Source organism: Chanodichthys erythropterus, chromosome 4, assembly GCF_024489055.1.
Source record: "Chanodichthys erythropterus isolate Z2021 chromosome 4, ASM2448905v1, whole genome shotgun sequence".
Taxonomy (NCBI): domain Eukaryota; kingdom Metazoa; phylum Chordata; class Actinopteri; order Cypriniformes; family Xenocyprididae; genus Chanodichthys; species Chanodichthys erythropterus.
The window spans coordinates 21161470-21179385 of record NC_090224.1 but is presented as its reverse complement, the minus strand read 5'-3'; the positions used below and the strand labels follow the sequence as shown (position 1 = coordinate 21179385).

Sequence of the window (17916 nt, the reverse complement as noted above, 5' to 3'; positions counted from 1 at the left end):
AAACAAAATAACTCCACATTCTCTCTCTGGGCCATCTAGTGCTTTCAGACAATGATGTGTGTCATTTCTGTGCATGGCTGCATAATGTAATGTCAAAATGCATTATAATATGTCTGTAATTGTAAAAAGTAAATTAAAATAAATCATGATCGTTTTCTGAATCTAAAGTCAGTGGTGGACGAAGTACACAAATCAAGTACTTGAGTAAAAGTACAGATACGTATAATAAAATATTACTCAAGTGAAAGTATTTAGTACTCGTTTTCAATTTAACTTGAGTGAAAGTACAAAAGTACTTGATTTTTAATGTACTTAAGTAAAAAAGTAATTGATGAATGTTTATTTTGTAATTTTATATAGGCCACTTATATAATTTAATTTAATATTATATTATATATTTTATATAATCCTATTGCTCAAAATAATTATGAATGATTATGAATTGTCAAAGATACATATGGCTAAATACATAACATTTAAAAAAATTGCAGCAAGGGGTAAGATGAATGTGCATGTGTTATTTGTGTTAGAGTTGCACGATTCTGGATAAAATGAGAATAAAGGTTTCTTTTTGTTTCTTTTTTGTTGTTGTTGTTGTTTGTTTGTTTCAAATAGAAATCATGCTTCTCCCACGATTCTGAATAGACAATTAAACAAAATAGCCTATAATTATTTACTAGAGGACAAAATATTAATTGCTGCAGACAAATAAATTTAATTATTTAAAAAATGGGTTTGAATGAATGATTCAATGACTCACTCATAACTACTTCACTTTTATCATTAGTGGATTAAACAAACAAATCTTTTGAATGAATCATTCATTGTCAAATACATTTTAACAGTCACTTGTCGCCTCCTAGTGCCATAACGATGTAATTGACACAACCGTTATTTGAAGCACCAAGTTAGTTTTAAAATGTGATTTGATCTGTTTGAATCGAAATCGCGATCTGTAGACACATTGATGTGGACTTGTCAGTGGGCTTAAACAGATCGCCCTTTACAGCAGATTTAGTTCAAAAACAACTGAAAGTTGTGACCTAAATATGATTTTCAGTTACAATAATTAATCCTAAAATTCAACATTAGTAGGCTGACTTACTTTTCACCATCAGACATGTACGCACTCAGAGGATCCCCCAGTTCTTGGCTAATTTTCAGATTTTTAAATTCATTTACTGGAGAGTCGCTTTGAACGGATCATTGAATCAGTAACTTGTTGACTCGATAACAGCTGCAATACGATCAGTCCAATTCGCGAATGAATTGTTGATGTGATTTGTGAACCGATTTAACAGGATGATTGAAAAGAATCAGTTCGTGCACGAAACGTCTCTGAGCATGTCATAATTTCTTCCATTTAAAATAATGAGTAACGACGTGTTTTATGAAATGTAGTGGAGTAAAAAGTACGATCTTATGCTTTGGAATGTAGTGAAGTAAAAGTAAAAGTTGCTAAAAATAAAAAATACTGAAGTAAAGTACAGATACTTGAAAAATGTACTTAAGTACTGTAACGAAGTAAAAATACTTAGTTACTGTCCACCACTGTCTAAAGTATGTTTTCATGGGTGTTAATCACTTCATTTTTGTAGGAATAAAAAACAACTATCACACAAGGGCTGAAGGTGAACGCAGCGAAACGTATTTGTATTGGATGAGAAACCGAGCCGTCCCGTGTGCTCCCAATGCTCCAGTAACATTACATTATGTAAACTGCAATGCATTTATGACAAAGAACTGCACCGATGCAGATGTAATATCATAGCATTAGCAATCTATCAATAAATGCACGCACACACGACACACACCTTGTGCTCTCTGATGTTCGCTCTGCTCGGCGCCCCTGCAGATTGAAAAATGCGCTAAATCCAAGCAGACTCAGATAAGGGGAGGAGCCGAAACTTGACGCAGCTCGATCAAATATTTATTAATCAAATATTTTTTTAGGGGGGCTGGGCAGAAGTTTAGGGGGGCTGAAGCCCCCCTAAAAAGGGCCTAGTGACGCCCCTGCCGCTGACCGCTTTACATAAGTATCGCTGCGCCACTGAGTGTGTATGTTGCAGAGTCTGTCTTAACAACCACTCTTAGCAACGTAAACATGTTTGTTCGCAACTGACGTTCGCAAAGACCCGCCCCCTTTAGTTACTGTTGCTATGTCCGACAAGCCGTGCCGTTGCCACACCAAAGTCCTTTTAAGACAAGTCATTTCACTCGGCGACCATCTTTGAAACACCTCTCGGGCATCCTGGGCATCATGCAGCTCCAAAGCTGTTTGCCACGCTTTCGATTAAATTTCATATTTGAAATATATGACAAAAAAAAATGTATTTTTATACTGGATCAAGCTAATGCGCATGCGCAAACCTAAATGCGCGTCTCTTGGGCCTCATTTCTGAGGCGCGCGTCTGACTGTTTCTATAGAAACCGGTGATTCTAACGGCCGCTGCAGTAACGGGACGACTTTACCAGTCGGCGATTGGCTCTTATTTAGAAGGCGGGACTTATTCCGCCATATTGCGCATTACAAAGTGGACTCTGACAACATGTCGACGGACAAGACAGAGTTGCTTTTGATATTAAACAAAATAAATTTAAACAATAAATACCGTTTTGTGGCTCTTCAATGTGTTGTGACAGCGTCTCAGTTCAAGCGGCTCGTGATCCGATCATCTCTTCTTACTAGTTAATTTATAGCATCAAATAAACATGAATGAACATCATAAGGAATGTTGTTTCAATCGCGGAAAGATGTTAGTACACACCATTTTTCCAGTTCAAGTCCATCTACGTTAATCTGCTAACTCCCCTGACTGTTTTGTCAGACAAAATGGCAGATTCGGGGTTATGATTGGTTAGATCACCTGTCAATCAAACTCCTGGCATTATGTAGAAGAGTATTGTGAGAAAGAGATCGAGTGAATGAGTTTATTACCTGCATTCAGATTTAGCATTTTCCTTTAGGTTAATCCTATGTTCATAATAATAATAAAAAAAAATCTGTTTGAATGTCCACTGCGATCTTGTTCTTTTAACAGTTGTAATGTTAAAAGCGCTAGTCAAAGCATTTGTCATTTGCGTCTTGTTGTGTTTACAACAACTTTTCAATATAAAAGTCTTTGCGACTGAGTGACTCGCTTTATAAAGACAATCTTTGCCGCCATCTAATGGTGTAATAAATGTAACTTCTGTTGCTGTTCACGATCAGGGACTATTTTTTTCCAGCGGAAGGAAGATTTTTAATGTTTTTACTTCATGAAAGTTGCAATGATGCATTTTTTTTGGCCTTAATATTTGTATTGAGTGGTAACCGTTTTAAAAAAGATGAGCCCCATGAAGCCGTTGTTTACAGTGAATTTATAATACTGTAACACTATAACACTCCGCTCCATGTCGTGCCTAACAACGCCCCTTAGTTGTTATAAATTCACTGTGAACCATGGCTTCTTGAGGGCTTATTGCTTTATTTCAGAATTTTTTTATTTTTTTGTCTAAAATATTAGTTTCTTCTAAATGCTTTTTTTTCTGAGAAAATTTAAAATTGTTCTCTGTCCTGCGATTTCTGTTCAACGTTGTTATTCTGTCACATCATCCCCCCCTTTAAAAACAATTCTTTGATCTTTCTGACATATTAAAGGTTGTAACAGAATGGTTAGAAATTATCTGTCTCTATTAGTATTTCAGAAACTACTGTTGGCAGCTGGCACAAAACAAGAGAATATTAAAGGGTTAGTTCACCCTCATGAAATTTCTGTCATTAATTACTCACCCTCATGTCGTTCCTCAACCGTAAAAAAAAACTTCTCTCATCTTCGGAACACAAATTAAGATATTTTTGATGAAATACGACAGGTTTTTTTAATCTCTCATAGAAAGCAACGTAATTACCACATTGAAAGTCCAGAAAGGTACTAAAGATAACATAAAATAGTCCAACCTTAATGTTATGAACCGACAAGAATACTTTTTGTTCTCAAAAACCAAACAAAAATAATGACTTTATTCAACAATTTCCTCTCTTCCTCTTCATAGCATTAAAGTTGAACCAATGTAGTCATGTTGACTATTTTAATGATGTCCTTACTTTCTGGACCATGAATGTGGTAATTTTGTTGCTTTCTATGGGAGATAGAAAACCTCTTTGTGTTCTAAAGATGAATAAAGGACACTTTATTCAGAACTTTTATTTTTGGGTGAACTGTAAATAATGTGCAATGCAATCCCATTTGCTATAGGGCCACTATCAACCTCAACACATTTTTAATTCAACAGTGTTTGGCACAAAGCATGTTTCAGGAATATTTTACTTTTCCGCATGCAAAATTGATCACTAACTAAAATTCTGTGGAAATGCAGTCATTATATGCTGTTAATCTCATCAACTCAAGACAAAAACGTCATTGTTGCCACCAAAGGTCATATGACATATTAATTTAATAATGAAAAGACTTGTGACAAACGTTATGGAGTTAGTTGACTTTTCAAATACAAAAATGAGCCAATCAATCATATATAACGCCTGACAATATACATACCAAATTTAAAGACAGACTACAGCGCCACCTGCTGGTCATAGATGATACTGCGCTTTCTGCTAATGAAACATCTCCAAATAACAAAGCATGATAGATTTGAAGATAAAGATTGATTTTTAAAATCTGTGCATTCATGATGAATATTTGTAGTTCATTTAGATATCCAGAACAAGTTGTTAGTATGCAAAACATGGTGATAACACCAGTACATACATATTTCTGATCCACCAAAACTCAACAGACAATGCATCAGATATAAACCAAAATTAGGCTTGCAAATAACCTTTGTGGCATTCTTATTCTTTATAAATCCCAATTACGTTATAAAAATGCACAATGAGAACTTTAGCTTAATGTATAAACTAAAGATGATCATGCACTAGTTGTGGTCAAGTCACATTTATTTAGCACTTTATACAATACAGACTGCAGTAATAAACAGGAAAATAACATTCAATATGAAATTAGAAGAAGTTGCAATCTTGGAAACAATACATAAGTATATGTAATCCTATAAATGTCCAGATTAAGAGTGTGTTGCAATTCAGGGACTTTAAATCCTGTCAGGTCAAGTCACAGGTTGTTCAAGGAAGTTGTTGGGAGTCTAAAATAGAGAACAGGTTTGATTTGAGGGCTTTCAGGAGATTCCATGGGGTTGTCATGTGTGTTTGGATTGGTTTGGTAATGATATGGGCTTTTGCCACTCCCTTGTGGGGAATTCCCACTTGATTGAAAGCCGCTTTGACTCCACCTCTAATACCGCTTCCCCATGTAGGCTGCTTCACATTACTGCCAGCTTTCTCGCTGAAGTTTCATTACCTTGTTGAGTTTGGCTGGTAGACTTTAGCTCACCCCGAAACTACACACTTTAAGTTAAAAAAAAAAAAAACATTGGGAAGTCTGGGAGTATTTGAGGCGCACAGCCGAGTCATCGGTGGTGGGATGAGAAACAAAAGCGAATGTCTCTGGTGTCATAATGTCACGGTGATTTTACTTCGTTTCTTCGTTACATCGCAACATTGACGATAAGCATCGAAGCTTCGAAATGGCGCGAAGCGGCGGTGAAAAAGAACGCAAATTCGAATTAGAAGACAACCGGATTGACTCCGGTATCGACTCGATATCAATATCCAGAGATTACGGGAGTTTGGACAGTTCTGAGGAGAAGGATAAACTTGGTACAGAAGAGAGACTGGACTCTGCTTACGTCTCTTCATCTTTAACAGTAGACAGTTTGGGGGATTTAATCGAAGAATGCATAATTTCTGATTGTGAAAACCCGACAGACTGTGAATACACTGAGGAGGAAGTGAATTTCTTAACCACTGTTACAGAAGATGGAGACACGTACGTTTAAATTTCATTGATATGTTTCAGAAAGTGTATTTCAAAATGTTTTGATGTCTAAATATGGGGTGTTTGTGAGTTTAATTAACGTGCTTTAAGCAATAAGATCCTGAGGGAGTTGTTGACAAGCACGCGCGCCGCGGAGTAATATATATTTAAAATGTAGCGCGTCTTATATGCTTTATAGTTTTTAAAAAGAGGATTCTACATAATAAAAATTGTATGGAAACACTTTTTTTTCCCCATCAAAATAATGTGCAGATTCTTTAGGTAGCATCCTTCCCTGTACTGTGGCAAATAGGTCTGTGATACGGCGAACAGGTGGTTCAAATATAAAGTTCCGATCCGGTTCCAGCCATACTAAACTTTTAAAATATAGTGAGCCGTAATGTGAAATATTGCATCCCCCATTGGATCAATGTTTTTGTTGCATTTGCATAATTCTGTTATGTTAGGGACTATATTATCTAGCGGAAGGATTGTGCTTTATGAATGGACTTTTAAATGAAAATGGTGTACTTTACTTTTTTATAATAGGTCGTGCTTTATTGTAAATATAATGAAGCTGGTTACAGACTATATTTGTACCTTAGTGCTTAATTTAAATCTTGCAACACTCCAGATGTATTGACTGGAACTCATTTATAATGTGTTTGTATAATCATAACAAAATGCTCTCTTTGCAGCTTAAAGTGCAAGACTGATGGAAACATAGATTGATGGCATGGAGGTGAATTGAGTTCAGAAAGTGTGCAGGATGTTTCTTCAACCCTTAACAAACATTTAATGGCTTGCATTTAATTTCCAAGGCATTTTCTATTAAAATATTATGTAAATCTAGCACTCAGTTTAAAAGGTTTAATTGTGGATGAAAGTTTCAAGTCCGTAGAAAGTGTTTTCATGGTAAACTCTCATAAATAAGGCCCTTGTAACGGAAAATTAAGATTATGAATAATATCTGAACTATTTGAATAATGTTGCCGTTCCTTCCTTTAGCAGTATAAGCGCAAACCAATTAATTTTAATTGAAAAGAGAGTTAAAAATAGCTCATTCTTGTTTTGTATGGTCATAAAAGGTCAAACATTTTGGTGCACATGAGACTAACAAGCATTTTTTTTTAAGTTGATTCATTTTACAGCCTGTTTTAGTTTGCTGAGTGACACATTCTCATGTGACAAATGAAGTTTTGATCACAATAGCAGGCTTTTCAGTCAGTCGGTTAACAGACGTCTAGAAACTGGATCTGCCGTTTATGGCGCATGTGAAGAAGAAAGCAGAAGTATTTAGACATGCAGTGGAATTCCCCTGGTCAGGCTAGAAAACACGTTCTGATGGCAGCCATTTGGAAAGTGCACAGCTTTTGTTTTAAATGCATATATTCATGTGCTTTTAATGTATATTATTTACCCCAAAAGAGCACATGTCACGTAAACATGTTTATGCAAGCAGTGACCTTTACACCAGATCGTGGTTCAGCCTGTAATGTATATGTACAAAAACATATGCAAACATTCACCGCACAAGTGGGCAAGAACACAACTTGGTTAAGGTCACCCTGCTTTCATTTCTTCATTGGTTTTGACAGTGACAAACCAGGATGTCAATAAGATTATTTCGGAGAACATCTTGCATTTTGATGCATCTTGAATCATAGTGAGCCGCTATGGTTTCCTTTGGCCTGCTTTTGTTGCTGTTGCAAGGAAAAAAACTTTTCCCTGAGTGTTAACAGACTAAAAAACATACTTATGAATACTTAAAAGTAATATCAATGAGCATATGAAATTCCCAGGCCATCCAGATAAGCAATGTCCCACTTTAGGGATTCACTTTCAGTTTTATATTACAAACACAGTATTATGCAAAGCTCAGAAACTTTTTAAAACATTTGGTCACCCAAAAATTACAGTGTGTTGCAAGTGTTTTTATCATACAATAACTTCAATTAAAACAGTGGTGGGGATTATTAATTCATTTTTTGACTTTATAGTGCCTTTTTGGAGCACAATTCCCATCCACTTTCATTACATGTGAAGAAAAAGCAGCGTAAAATCAGTTCAAAATCTCTCCTTAGGTGAGGTGGAATAAAAATGTTAACTTTTAATTGAACTTAACCTGTTAATTTCAAATGCAGCGAAACAATATGAATCATGATCATGACAATGACACCTAACATTATTTAAATGCTGAAACCACTTGCTTCTACCTGTTTCCTTCTGGCTTACTGTAAAAGTAAAGACTAGGTTATCGCATGTGGGAAATGACACACCTGCGAGGAAATAATGCTACAGGATGGGAAAAAAGCATTAATTTATGCTCCTGCTGCATCATTTACTGGTTCTGTGTGACTCAAAGACATCTGAATTAAGTAAATGAATGAAATCGTTTCATGCAACCATGCTTTACCCTTAAAATCAAAAGGAAAAAAAAAGGAAGTATTTTGTCTGTTAATGGAAAAAATGTCAAGTAATTGTTTATGCAAATGTAATCTTCTAAACGTGACCTTAATGCGTTTTCTTGAGATTAACCGTTTATCTTCACATTTCTCATCTATGTTTTAAATCTGCTGCGTCGTCTTTCTTGTAAATGCAAGATTTTTTACTAATCATCTGAAAGGCTTTATCATTCAATAGCAAGACGATCTCTGATATGAATGCTCTAATAATGTTCAAAAGTTCCAGTGTTGCGCAATGGCTGAATGCCTCTGCGAACTGCTGTAAGCGACGCACACTTTTGTGACATATTTCTCAGTATCGTCCGACCTATTTTTTTTTTATTTTTTTTTTTCCATCACACATTGTGAAATGTGCTGCTTTTAGACTGCGGTTTGCTTGATAGTTCCTTCCCTTTACCGTTGGCTCCGCTTCATCTTTCAACTTTTAACTGGCATTTAACCAGCAACTTCCGTGTCTGCTTTTTTTTTTTTTTCCCAGGATTCTCCATTTGGCCATTATCCACGAAGAGCAACGCTTTGCACATTGGTTAATAGATCTGTTTCCTCAAGAGCTGATGGATATTCAGAACAACTTGTATCAGGTATCACCTTATGATTCTCCACACATCTCACAAACAATTGCATAACAAGTTTCTCATGCAAGTTGGAGGATTTGTGAGCTTTTTCCACAGAAATCCGTTCTGTTTGTGTTTAATGAATTGCCCCTGAGGGAACAGAAAAACTGAGGGAAATCTGGTATGAATGTTGTAATGAGTTTGCTTATTTTTTTGTTTCCCCTTTGAGGGGAAACTCCCCTAGCGCATATCAAAGAATGATGGGGGTTTGTTACACCCGTTTGACAGCCTCAGTTTCAATTGTTATTTTGAAATTTGGGGGTTATCCAGTGCAACAGACGAGGGGCTTTCTGTTGAAACCCCCTGCTTATTATTGACTTAATTATTGACTTTTTGTTGGCATTTTTGGTGGAAGGAAGCTGTAACATGTGGCCAAGTCAAGAAATTGATTAATATTCACAGTCATGGAAACTAATGGAAATATCAATGAATTACCCAGTGATGCATTAAAAGCAATTTTAACCATTGAGGGTGTGATGTTACATCTAAAATAACCACAGGTGATTACTGTGATTACTCACAAACTCAACATGGAAAGCTGTGGACACATGCATAACTCTCACATTACAATGCATTTTGGGGAATTATATTCTTGTTTTGAAGTAAAAAGAAACATTCAAAGGGGTTTTCTTTATGAATTCATCCATTAGTGCCTGGAAATACCTTGGAGATTATTAAAATCCCATTGGGATAACCAGTGTTTCTAGTTTTACCATCATGAATGATGAAAACGCATTGGTCAAAAGGTGTGGGAACACTGGACACTGGATCTTGCTCAAAACATTGGCTTTTTCTGTCAAAATACTCTAGTGGTTATTATTAACAGTGACTCATTTTGCTAGTTTTACATTACAATATGAAAGTTAGCGCTGCTTATCGTGAGTGATTCACCCATTCATGTTATTATGTAATTTTTCATCAAATGTAATCACTTCACTTTTCTGGAAAAAGAAAAAGCGCTTCATCCATTCAATTCCTGATGGATAAAAATCAACCTGTGTCACATTATTAAAGTAAAATAAGTTACAAACACTGTTTCATGTTGACTTGTAGGTTTAACTAAATGAGAGGATGTCAGATTTGGGTCAGGCGGTCTTAAAGCACATTAGGGTGTGAAGTCTAAAGGAAACTGCACACAAATCTGACAGTCAGCACTTAAAGCTGTGAGTAATACTGGTGCTGCTGTGCTTTTACCAAAAGCCACGTAATCAGCTAACGCCAGGTCATTGGACATATTACTCACATGTTTCCTTTTGACACTGTCTGTGTTTAAGTCCCAGATTGAGTAAACCAGTACATGGTCCCTCATCTTTGGAATAAATGAACTTCATTTCTTATTGTCATTATATCAAAAGGGTTAATGCCATTCTGTGATGCTTTAGCTAACCCACGCAGGCTAACTATCAAATCAAGTGTGATGGTCTGAAGACGCGGGGATGGTCCCCATACTACAAATAACCCCACATATGCAGTTGCACAAAAAACAAAACCGTAGTACTTAAAGGGTTAAGTTCGCCCATTTCTGTCATCATTTACTCACCCTCTTTCGTTCATCTTCAGTACCCAAATGAAGATATTTTTAATGAAATCAGAGCAATTTCTGTCCCTCCATTGACAGCTCTGCAACTACCACTTTGACGCGTCAAAAAGTTCATAAAGTGATTGTAAAACTGATCCATATGAATTGAGCGGTTGTCTAAATTTTCACTTTTATTCACATATAAACATTCATCAACTCACACATTAGTTGTGGTAAACGGAAGCTCAAGCATGTTTGCTAGATGTGCGAGAACCAATGAGGTTCATTCTCGTGTTACGCAGCACGTTTGAGCTTCAGCAAGAACCAATGAGGTTCATTCTCGTGTTACGCAGCACGTTTGAGCTTCAGCAAGAACCAATGAGGTTCATTCCAGTGTTACGCATCACGTTTGAGCTTCAGCAAGAACCAATGAGGTTCATTCCAGTGTTACGCAGCACGTTTGAGCTTAAGCAGGAACCAATGAGGTTCATTCCAGTGTTACGCAGCACGTTTGAGCTTCTGCAAGAACCAATGAGGTTCATTCCAGTGTTACGCAGCACGTTTGAGCTTCTGCAAGAACCAATGAGGTTCATTCCAGTGTTACGCAGCTCGTTTGAGCTTCAGCTAGAACCAATGAGGTTCATTCCAGTGTTACGCAGCACGTTTGAGCTTCTTCAAGAACCAATGAGGTTCATTCCAGTGTTACGCAGCACGTTTGAGCTTCTGCAAGAACCAATGAGGTTCATTCTCGTGTTACGCAGCACGTTTGAGCTTCAGCAAGAACCAATGAGGTTCATTCTCGTGTTACGCAGCACGTTTGAGCTTCAGCAAGAACCAATGAGGTTCATTCCAGTGTTACGCAGCACGTTTGAGCTTCTGCAAGAACCAATGAGGTTCATTCTCGTGTTACGCATCACGTTTGAGCTTCAGCAAGAACCAATGAGGTTCATTCCAGTGTTACGCAGCACGTTTGAGCTTAAGCAAGAACCAATGAGGTTCATTCTTGTTACGCAGCACGTTTGAGCTTAAGCAGGAACCAATGAGGTTCATTCTCGTGTTACGCAGCTCGTTTGAGCTTCAGCAAGAACCAATGAGGTTCATTCTCGTGTTACGCAGCACGTTTGAGCTTCAGCAAGAACCAATGAGGTTCATTCTCGTGTTACGCAGCTCGTTTGAGCTTCAGCAAGAACCAATGAGGTTTATTCTCGTGTTACGCAGCACGTTTGAGCTTCTGCAAGAACCAATGAGGTTCATTCTCGTGTTACGCATCACGTTTGAGCTTCAGCAAGAACCAATGAGGTTCGTTCTCGTGTTACGCAGCTCGTTTGAGCTTCAGCAAGAACCAATGAGGTTCATTCTTGTGTTACGCAGCACGTTTGAGCATCTCTTTGTGTTCACTGATCAGTGTTTATATGTACATAAAGGCGTAAATTCAATCTGTCCATCATATAAAGGGATCGAGTCTCTTCAGAAAATTTGGACTAAACCGCTCAATATGGATTAGTTTTACGATCTCTTTATGAACTTTTTTGAAGCGTCAAAGTGGTAGTTGCAGAGCTGTCAATGGAGGGACAGAAAGCACTCAGACTTAATAAAAAAAAAATCTGTGTTCCGAAGATGAACGAAAGTTTTACAGGTTTGGAACAACATGAGGATCAGTAATTAATGACAGAATTTGCATTTTGGGGAGCATTTTCATCCCTTTAAGGACTTTTGGCATTACTGGAGCACTATCATCAAGTTTCAGAACTATCTGTTGTATTTTTTTTTTTACATCAAATGGGTTTTTGTTAAAAGTAGGCCATGATAACCCTATGTCAGATGCTGACTGTATTCTGACGTCCACAGACGCCGTTGCACCTGGCCACCTACCTGAACCAGCCCACTGTAGTAAAGAGCCTGGTAGAAAAGAAGGTGTTACTGGAACTCCAGGACCAGGAAGGAAACACCCCTCTCCATGTGGCATGTGAGCACGGATTCTTGGAATGCGCCAGTGAGATGGTCCACAGCGCTTCACCCAGCAAACTCGCCAACATGCTGGAAACACAGAACTGGAGAGGTAAGCGACTGTTTGGTAGTCATCATACTTGTTAGTGATTTTAACAAACCTATGCCACCAAGTATTAAAGTTGAGTGTGTAAATTATCCTGCCACGTTTGTGCTCCAGACATGAATGATTCCTCAAATCATGTGTCTTGTTGAGGAGAGGTGACTGCACAGCAGTATGCAATACAACATAGGCCCTATTTACACCTGGTATTAAGATGTGTTTTGGTCGATCAGATCACAAGTGGACGGCACTAAATACAGATGTAAATGGGGTGTAAAAGCTTGTCCACTCTTGACCACTTCCAGAGGTAGTCAAAAACACATGCGATCAGATTGCTTTCGAAGTAGAAATGCTCATGCGGTTGGATGTGTTCAAACAGCTACAAAAGATGCATACTCTTCGCATACTGACCTTATGCCTAAACATTATGGGAAGCGCGCTAGCCAGACGGGGTTTGAAGACAAAAAACGTACCATGCACAATGTTCTCTCATCATTCCTGATTTCTAACACACGCTCAGTTTGTTCAACATTGTTCGGTCGCGGATATTAGAGCAGAAATTAAATCTGCTGCTCTCCGTATATGTTTTTTCGCGTTCATATGCAAATTGCTCATTGCTTATTTTGTCCATTAGATCAAAACATCTGGAAAAAAACAAAACATATATTGACCCTTCCCTTTAAAAAATCAGCACAGAAGTGGTTGAAAGTGGACAAAAGAGACAGATTAAAACATCAGGTATAAATGTGAATGTGTCGTCTCCGTCAGGTCTCCTTTGTATGGTCAAACTTGACTCATATATATATACTCCATTTTATCGATTTGAATGCTGCTTCTGCATACTTCATATGTATATTTTCAAGAGTAATATTGAGAAAGGCTGTCACGCTGCTGTGATTTTGCTGGCTTCATTGGGGTTGGTTCTGAGTGCTTCATCAGGGTTTTAAGTCATGCCAGAATAAGGAAGTTGGCATCAAAAAGTGCCCTGGAGTTTTTGCATGTTTTCATGGACTTCCAGTATCAGTGTTTCATAACGTCCGCATCATTCAGTTTTCTCTTTATGTCAGCTACTGTCATGGCAGAGAAGCAGTTTGATGTTTTTACATTATGACTGCTCATATCACGTTTGTATACTTGCATAAAGATATATAATATATAGATATACAAAATAAATAAAGGTATTGTGTAGTTTCTGGCATCACAGTTGGTACTATATTATATATATATTCCTGTAGCTCAAACAATACATAATTGCATTAGCACAGCCAAGGTCATTGTGAATGCATGAACTGATAAAATATATACATTGAATGCAATGAAAGTCACTTTGGATAAAAGCATCTGTCAAATGCATAATTGTAAATAAATATACTTTATTGATCAAGGCGTAAAATATTGCGTCTGATTCCCATTTTGCAGGTCTCACGTGTCTCCATGTGGCCACCCTGCATAAACATCATCGTCTCATGCGGCTGTTGATGAAGAAAGGTGTGGATCTGAACATACAGGTGAGCTTCTTAAGTCTGGTCTTTTGTGCTTGCTAAAAAAACCTTCAATCCTGTGACTAAACATCCACCTGTTTCCTCATTCATGTGTCGTTCAGGAGGGAACGAGCGGGAAGACGGCGTTACATATGGCGGTAGAGCTCCACGACGTGCAGGGAGTGACTCTGCTGCTGAACAGAGGGGCGAATGTTGATGCCGCCATGTTCAACGGCTGTACCGCCCTGCATTTGGCCGTGGGCCGACAGGACGCCTCCATCGCCAACCTTCTATGCCAAGCTGGAGCTGACAAGATGATCAGAAACATGGAGGATGAAACGGCCCTGGATCTAGCAGACGGCAACGATGATGTAAGGACATCCACATTCCCTTTATCTGACAAAAACAATGTTGAAGTTTAACAAAATCTTCAGTGTCAGACCAGAAATGGCATCTTTTTCCATCTGAACTGACCCTGTATCAGTGTTGTTATTATCAGTGTTGGGGTAACACATTACAAGTAACTTGAGTTATGTGATCAGATTACTTTTTCAAGTAACTGGTAAAGTAACACATTACTTTTTCAGTTTACAACAAAATATCTAATTTTTTCAAGTTACTTTTTCACATTTATTGACTGACAGCTCTCTTATTCCCATGTTGAAGGAAATCGTGAGTAAGTGCAGAGGCGATGTGTGTAATCATGCTAATTATAGTTCTAGGCTAAATTTGCACATGCATTTACTCATCTCACTTGCACTAAAACATTCTGTATTCCTCAAAATTAATATAAAATGCATTTTGTAACAGTGTAATGCATTACTTTTCATAAAAAGTAACTAAGTAATGGAATTAGTTACTTTTTTAAGGAGTAACGCAATATTGTAATGCATTACTTTTAAAAGTAACTTTCCCCCCCAACACTGGTTATTATAAAAACTGAAACTATTAATAATCACTTTTGTTAGCTGAAATTAAGCTGAAATAAAATAAATATTATATAAAACAAACTTAAAAAACAAAAATGGAAAAAAACAATTTGATGTTGAAGTGTAAATAAATGAAAGCTAAATACACATATATAAAAAAAACATTAAAATGACAAAATACATGGCGAAAAATTTTAATTAAAATAAAAACTGACAATGCTACATAGTTGCATGCTCAAAACAACTAAAAATAAATTAAAGCTAAGTAGAAATAATAAAATTACAATTAAAAGATTTAAACTAAAATGAAAAATGAAAATATAATTCAAGCTAATTCATAATAAATGCTATAACAGTATGTAAATAATAGTAAAATAACACTGCCATGTGTTGATAGTGTTTATATTGTCTGATAGTTTGTCTTCATTAATAGTGTGCTTGATGAAAAACAGATTTTTGCTAGGGATGGACCGATATGAAAATTTTGGCCGATAACCAATAATTCTTTATATTTAAGAGCTGATAAATCTAAATTAAATTTTAAAAGCCATGTCCAAGCTAACAATTATAATGATCTCATAATGTACCCTATGTTCATTCTTAATACACATTCATTATATTATTGTGCATGACTCATCAGTGTCCTTTCATGTTGACTGGTAAGCAGCAGCATACAGTAAATGTGTTTTCTCTGTAAGTTTTACGTCAGAAATGGGATGATGTGGTAACAGTTTCTCCTTTTTTGTTTTGCAGATATTGGCCTTGTTCCCCTTCGACGACATTCAGATCAACTTCTGAACATGTGAACCTGAGAGACGGCATGTTCTTTTTTTCAAAAAAACTCTTGATCTGAAGTTGCAGAACTTTTTGGATTTGTCTGCCTGTAACCGCAACTATTTATGTCCAGTGGTGATCGTGCTAGATGATTTATACGGCAGGAACAGCTTCAGCCCGTTCATACAGAATTATTTGCTGCTGCTTCGTCCCATGGAATGTCGTTGGGATGTGCGGACATAACTCGAACAACCTTAATGTTACAACACAAATGCATTCTGATTAGCAATATTAATGTTTTTGTAGCAAGATTGTGCTGTTGTGAACGAGATGAACGAATGAAACACTGCTTTGCAAACTTGTTTTCTTAACAGGTCATAGTGCCAATAAAAGTAGTTTTAATATTTATGTGCAGCGTTTTCTTTGTGCTAAATACAAGACCTTTTTTTAAATATCTGGGTATAAACGGATCACAAAACTAATGGTTTGGATCATATTACAGTTTTTGAGTCATGGAACGAATATACAAATTACAAGCATAGATAAATAGTTACAAATAAATTAAGGTCTAAATCTAGGATTCAGGTACAGAAATGTAATAATTAAATATAAAATACCACTGCATAGTTTTCACTGTATAAATTAAATACAGATTAATGTTTGTTAAAGCTATCTTTTTGTTTTTTGATTAGCATTAATGACACAGCAGGTTTTTATAGGTTGCTGTCACTTTAAGACCTAACACACGGATCAATACTGATGCGTATCAGTTATTTCTGTTTATGTTCAATTCACTTAAGACAAAACTGACTGTGCTTACGAGAATACTTGCCTAGATGGTTATTCTGAGATAATTTTTTGTGTTCGTTCGCAAGCAAGGAGACTCGAAATAGTAATCAATTCAGTATTTACGCGCTATCGGAAAAACACCTAAACATTCATGCGCAAGAAGAGAACTTAATTCAGTACTGGCACGCTCTTCTCAGCTCTTAATTCAGCTCTGTTGCACTTACTTTATTTTCCTTTTTGAAATGTTTTTAATCATATCTCAAGCAGTTCATAACCATCATGGTGGACAGTGCACATCTGAAGTGTCTCAGCTGAAGGAAATAATCCATAAAAAATTAACACATATCTTCCAGTACCGATATGGTGCCCGATATATCTTGCATTCCTAAGTTTTGATATCTTCAAATTTAATTTGAGGATTTAAATTCAACATAAAACTAAATAACTGTAAACAATCAAATTTTTTTATCTGGCCGATAACAATAATATTAAAAGTTAACATATATCGGCCGAAACCGATAGGGTGGCCAATATCGTGCATCCCTAATCCCTGCAAGGAGACTCTAAATAGTAATCAATTCTGTATTCATGCGCTATCGGAAAAGCGCCTAAACATTCATGCGCAAGAAGAGAACTCAATTCAGTACTTGCGTGCTGTTATCTCATGCGCATGAGTGCTGAATTGAGTTCTCTTCTTCCTCATGAATGTTTAAATCGGCAAGACTTAGAAACACGTGCAAACTTTCACTCTATGATGTTAAAGTTAATCCGCGAATCACATGAGACCATATGGATCACGCATCAGCTAAATCTGTAAGCCCAAAGTATACTTCACCTTTATGTGTATGCAAGGGTCAGCGTAAGGGCACGTGAAGCAAATTTCGCACCGCTGGATTTTTGTAACGGGTCGCACATGCAAATTTAATTTTTTTGCAAGTAATTAGTTTGTCCACAAGGTGGCAACCATGCCCTAGGGCCGTCAATTCACAAAGTAGTTGAAGAAACATGGCATAAATGCAACAGACTGGAAAGCATGCGAACTACAGTGACAATGGAGGCCTACATAGACGAGAGATTGTGCGCAGAAGTTAGAAAGTACCCTCATTTGTACAACTCTAGCATGAAAGAATACAAAGTTGTTTACATCATATTGTGCTCAAAACTGCGCATACGTCGAACGCCTGTGTATGCGCACGAGCAAAGTCCCTTTAAGACAAGTCATTTCACTCGGCGGACATCTTAACGTCTCTCGGACATTCAAGTGCAGCTCCTATCTCAACGGGGAAATATCAAATTCTCCAAAACTGTTTGCCAAGCTTTCGAATAAATTTCATATGTGAAATCACCAATTAAATCTGACAACAACTGTCTCATAAATTTTGTTTCTAATCGCTTGAATCATGACAAAAAAACAGTATTCTT

At 36.9% G+C, this 17916-nt stretch overlaps 1 protein-coding gene across 1 annotated transcript; it reads left to right on the top strand.

Moving 5' to 3' along the window:
- Nucleotides 1-5317: 5317 nt before the first annotated feature.
- nfkbie (nuclear factor of kappa light polypeptide gene enhancer in B-cells inhibitor, epsilon) lies at nt 5318-16120 on the top strand. The gene is made up of 6 exons (XM_067384473.1): nt 5318-5885; nt 8817-8919; nt 12320-12530; nt 13941-14029; nt 14125-14373; nt 15685-16120. The coding sequence occupies exons 1-6, from the start codon at nt 5584-5586 to the stop codon at nt 15727-15729; spliced, it is 999 nt and encodes a 332-aa protein (XP_067240574.1). The 5' UTR covers nt 5318-5583; the 3' UTR covers nt 15730-16120.
- The last annotated feature ends 1796 nt before the right edge of the window (nt 16121-17916 follow it).

Bases quoted from the DNA above. Each gene is read 5' to 3' on its own strand.
- nfkbie (XM_067384473.1), top strand. From the start codon at position 5,584: ATGGCGCGAAGCGGCGGTGAAAAAGAACGCAAATTCGAATTAGAAGAC. The intron at 5,886-8,816 runs GTACGTTTAAAT...TTTTTTTCCCAG, and splicing joins GTTACAGAAGATGGAGACAC to GATTCTCCATTTGGCCATTA. The intron at 12,531-13,940 runs GTAAGCGACTGT...CCCATTTTGCAG, and splicing joins GGAAACACAGAACTGGAGAG to GTCTCACGTGTCTCCATGTG.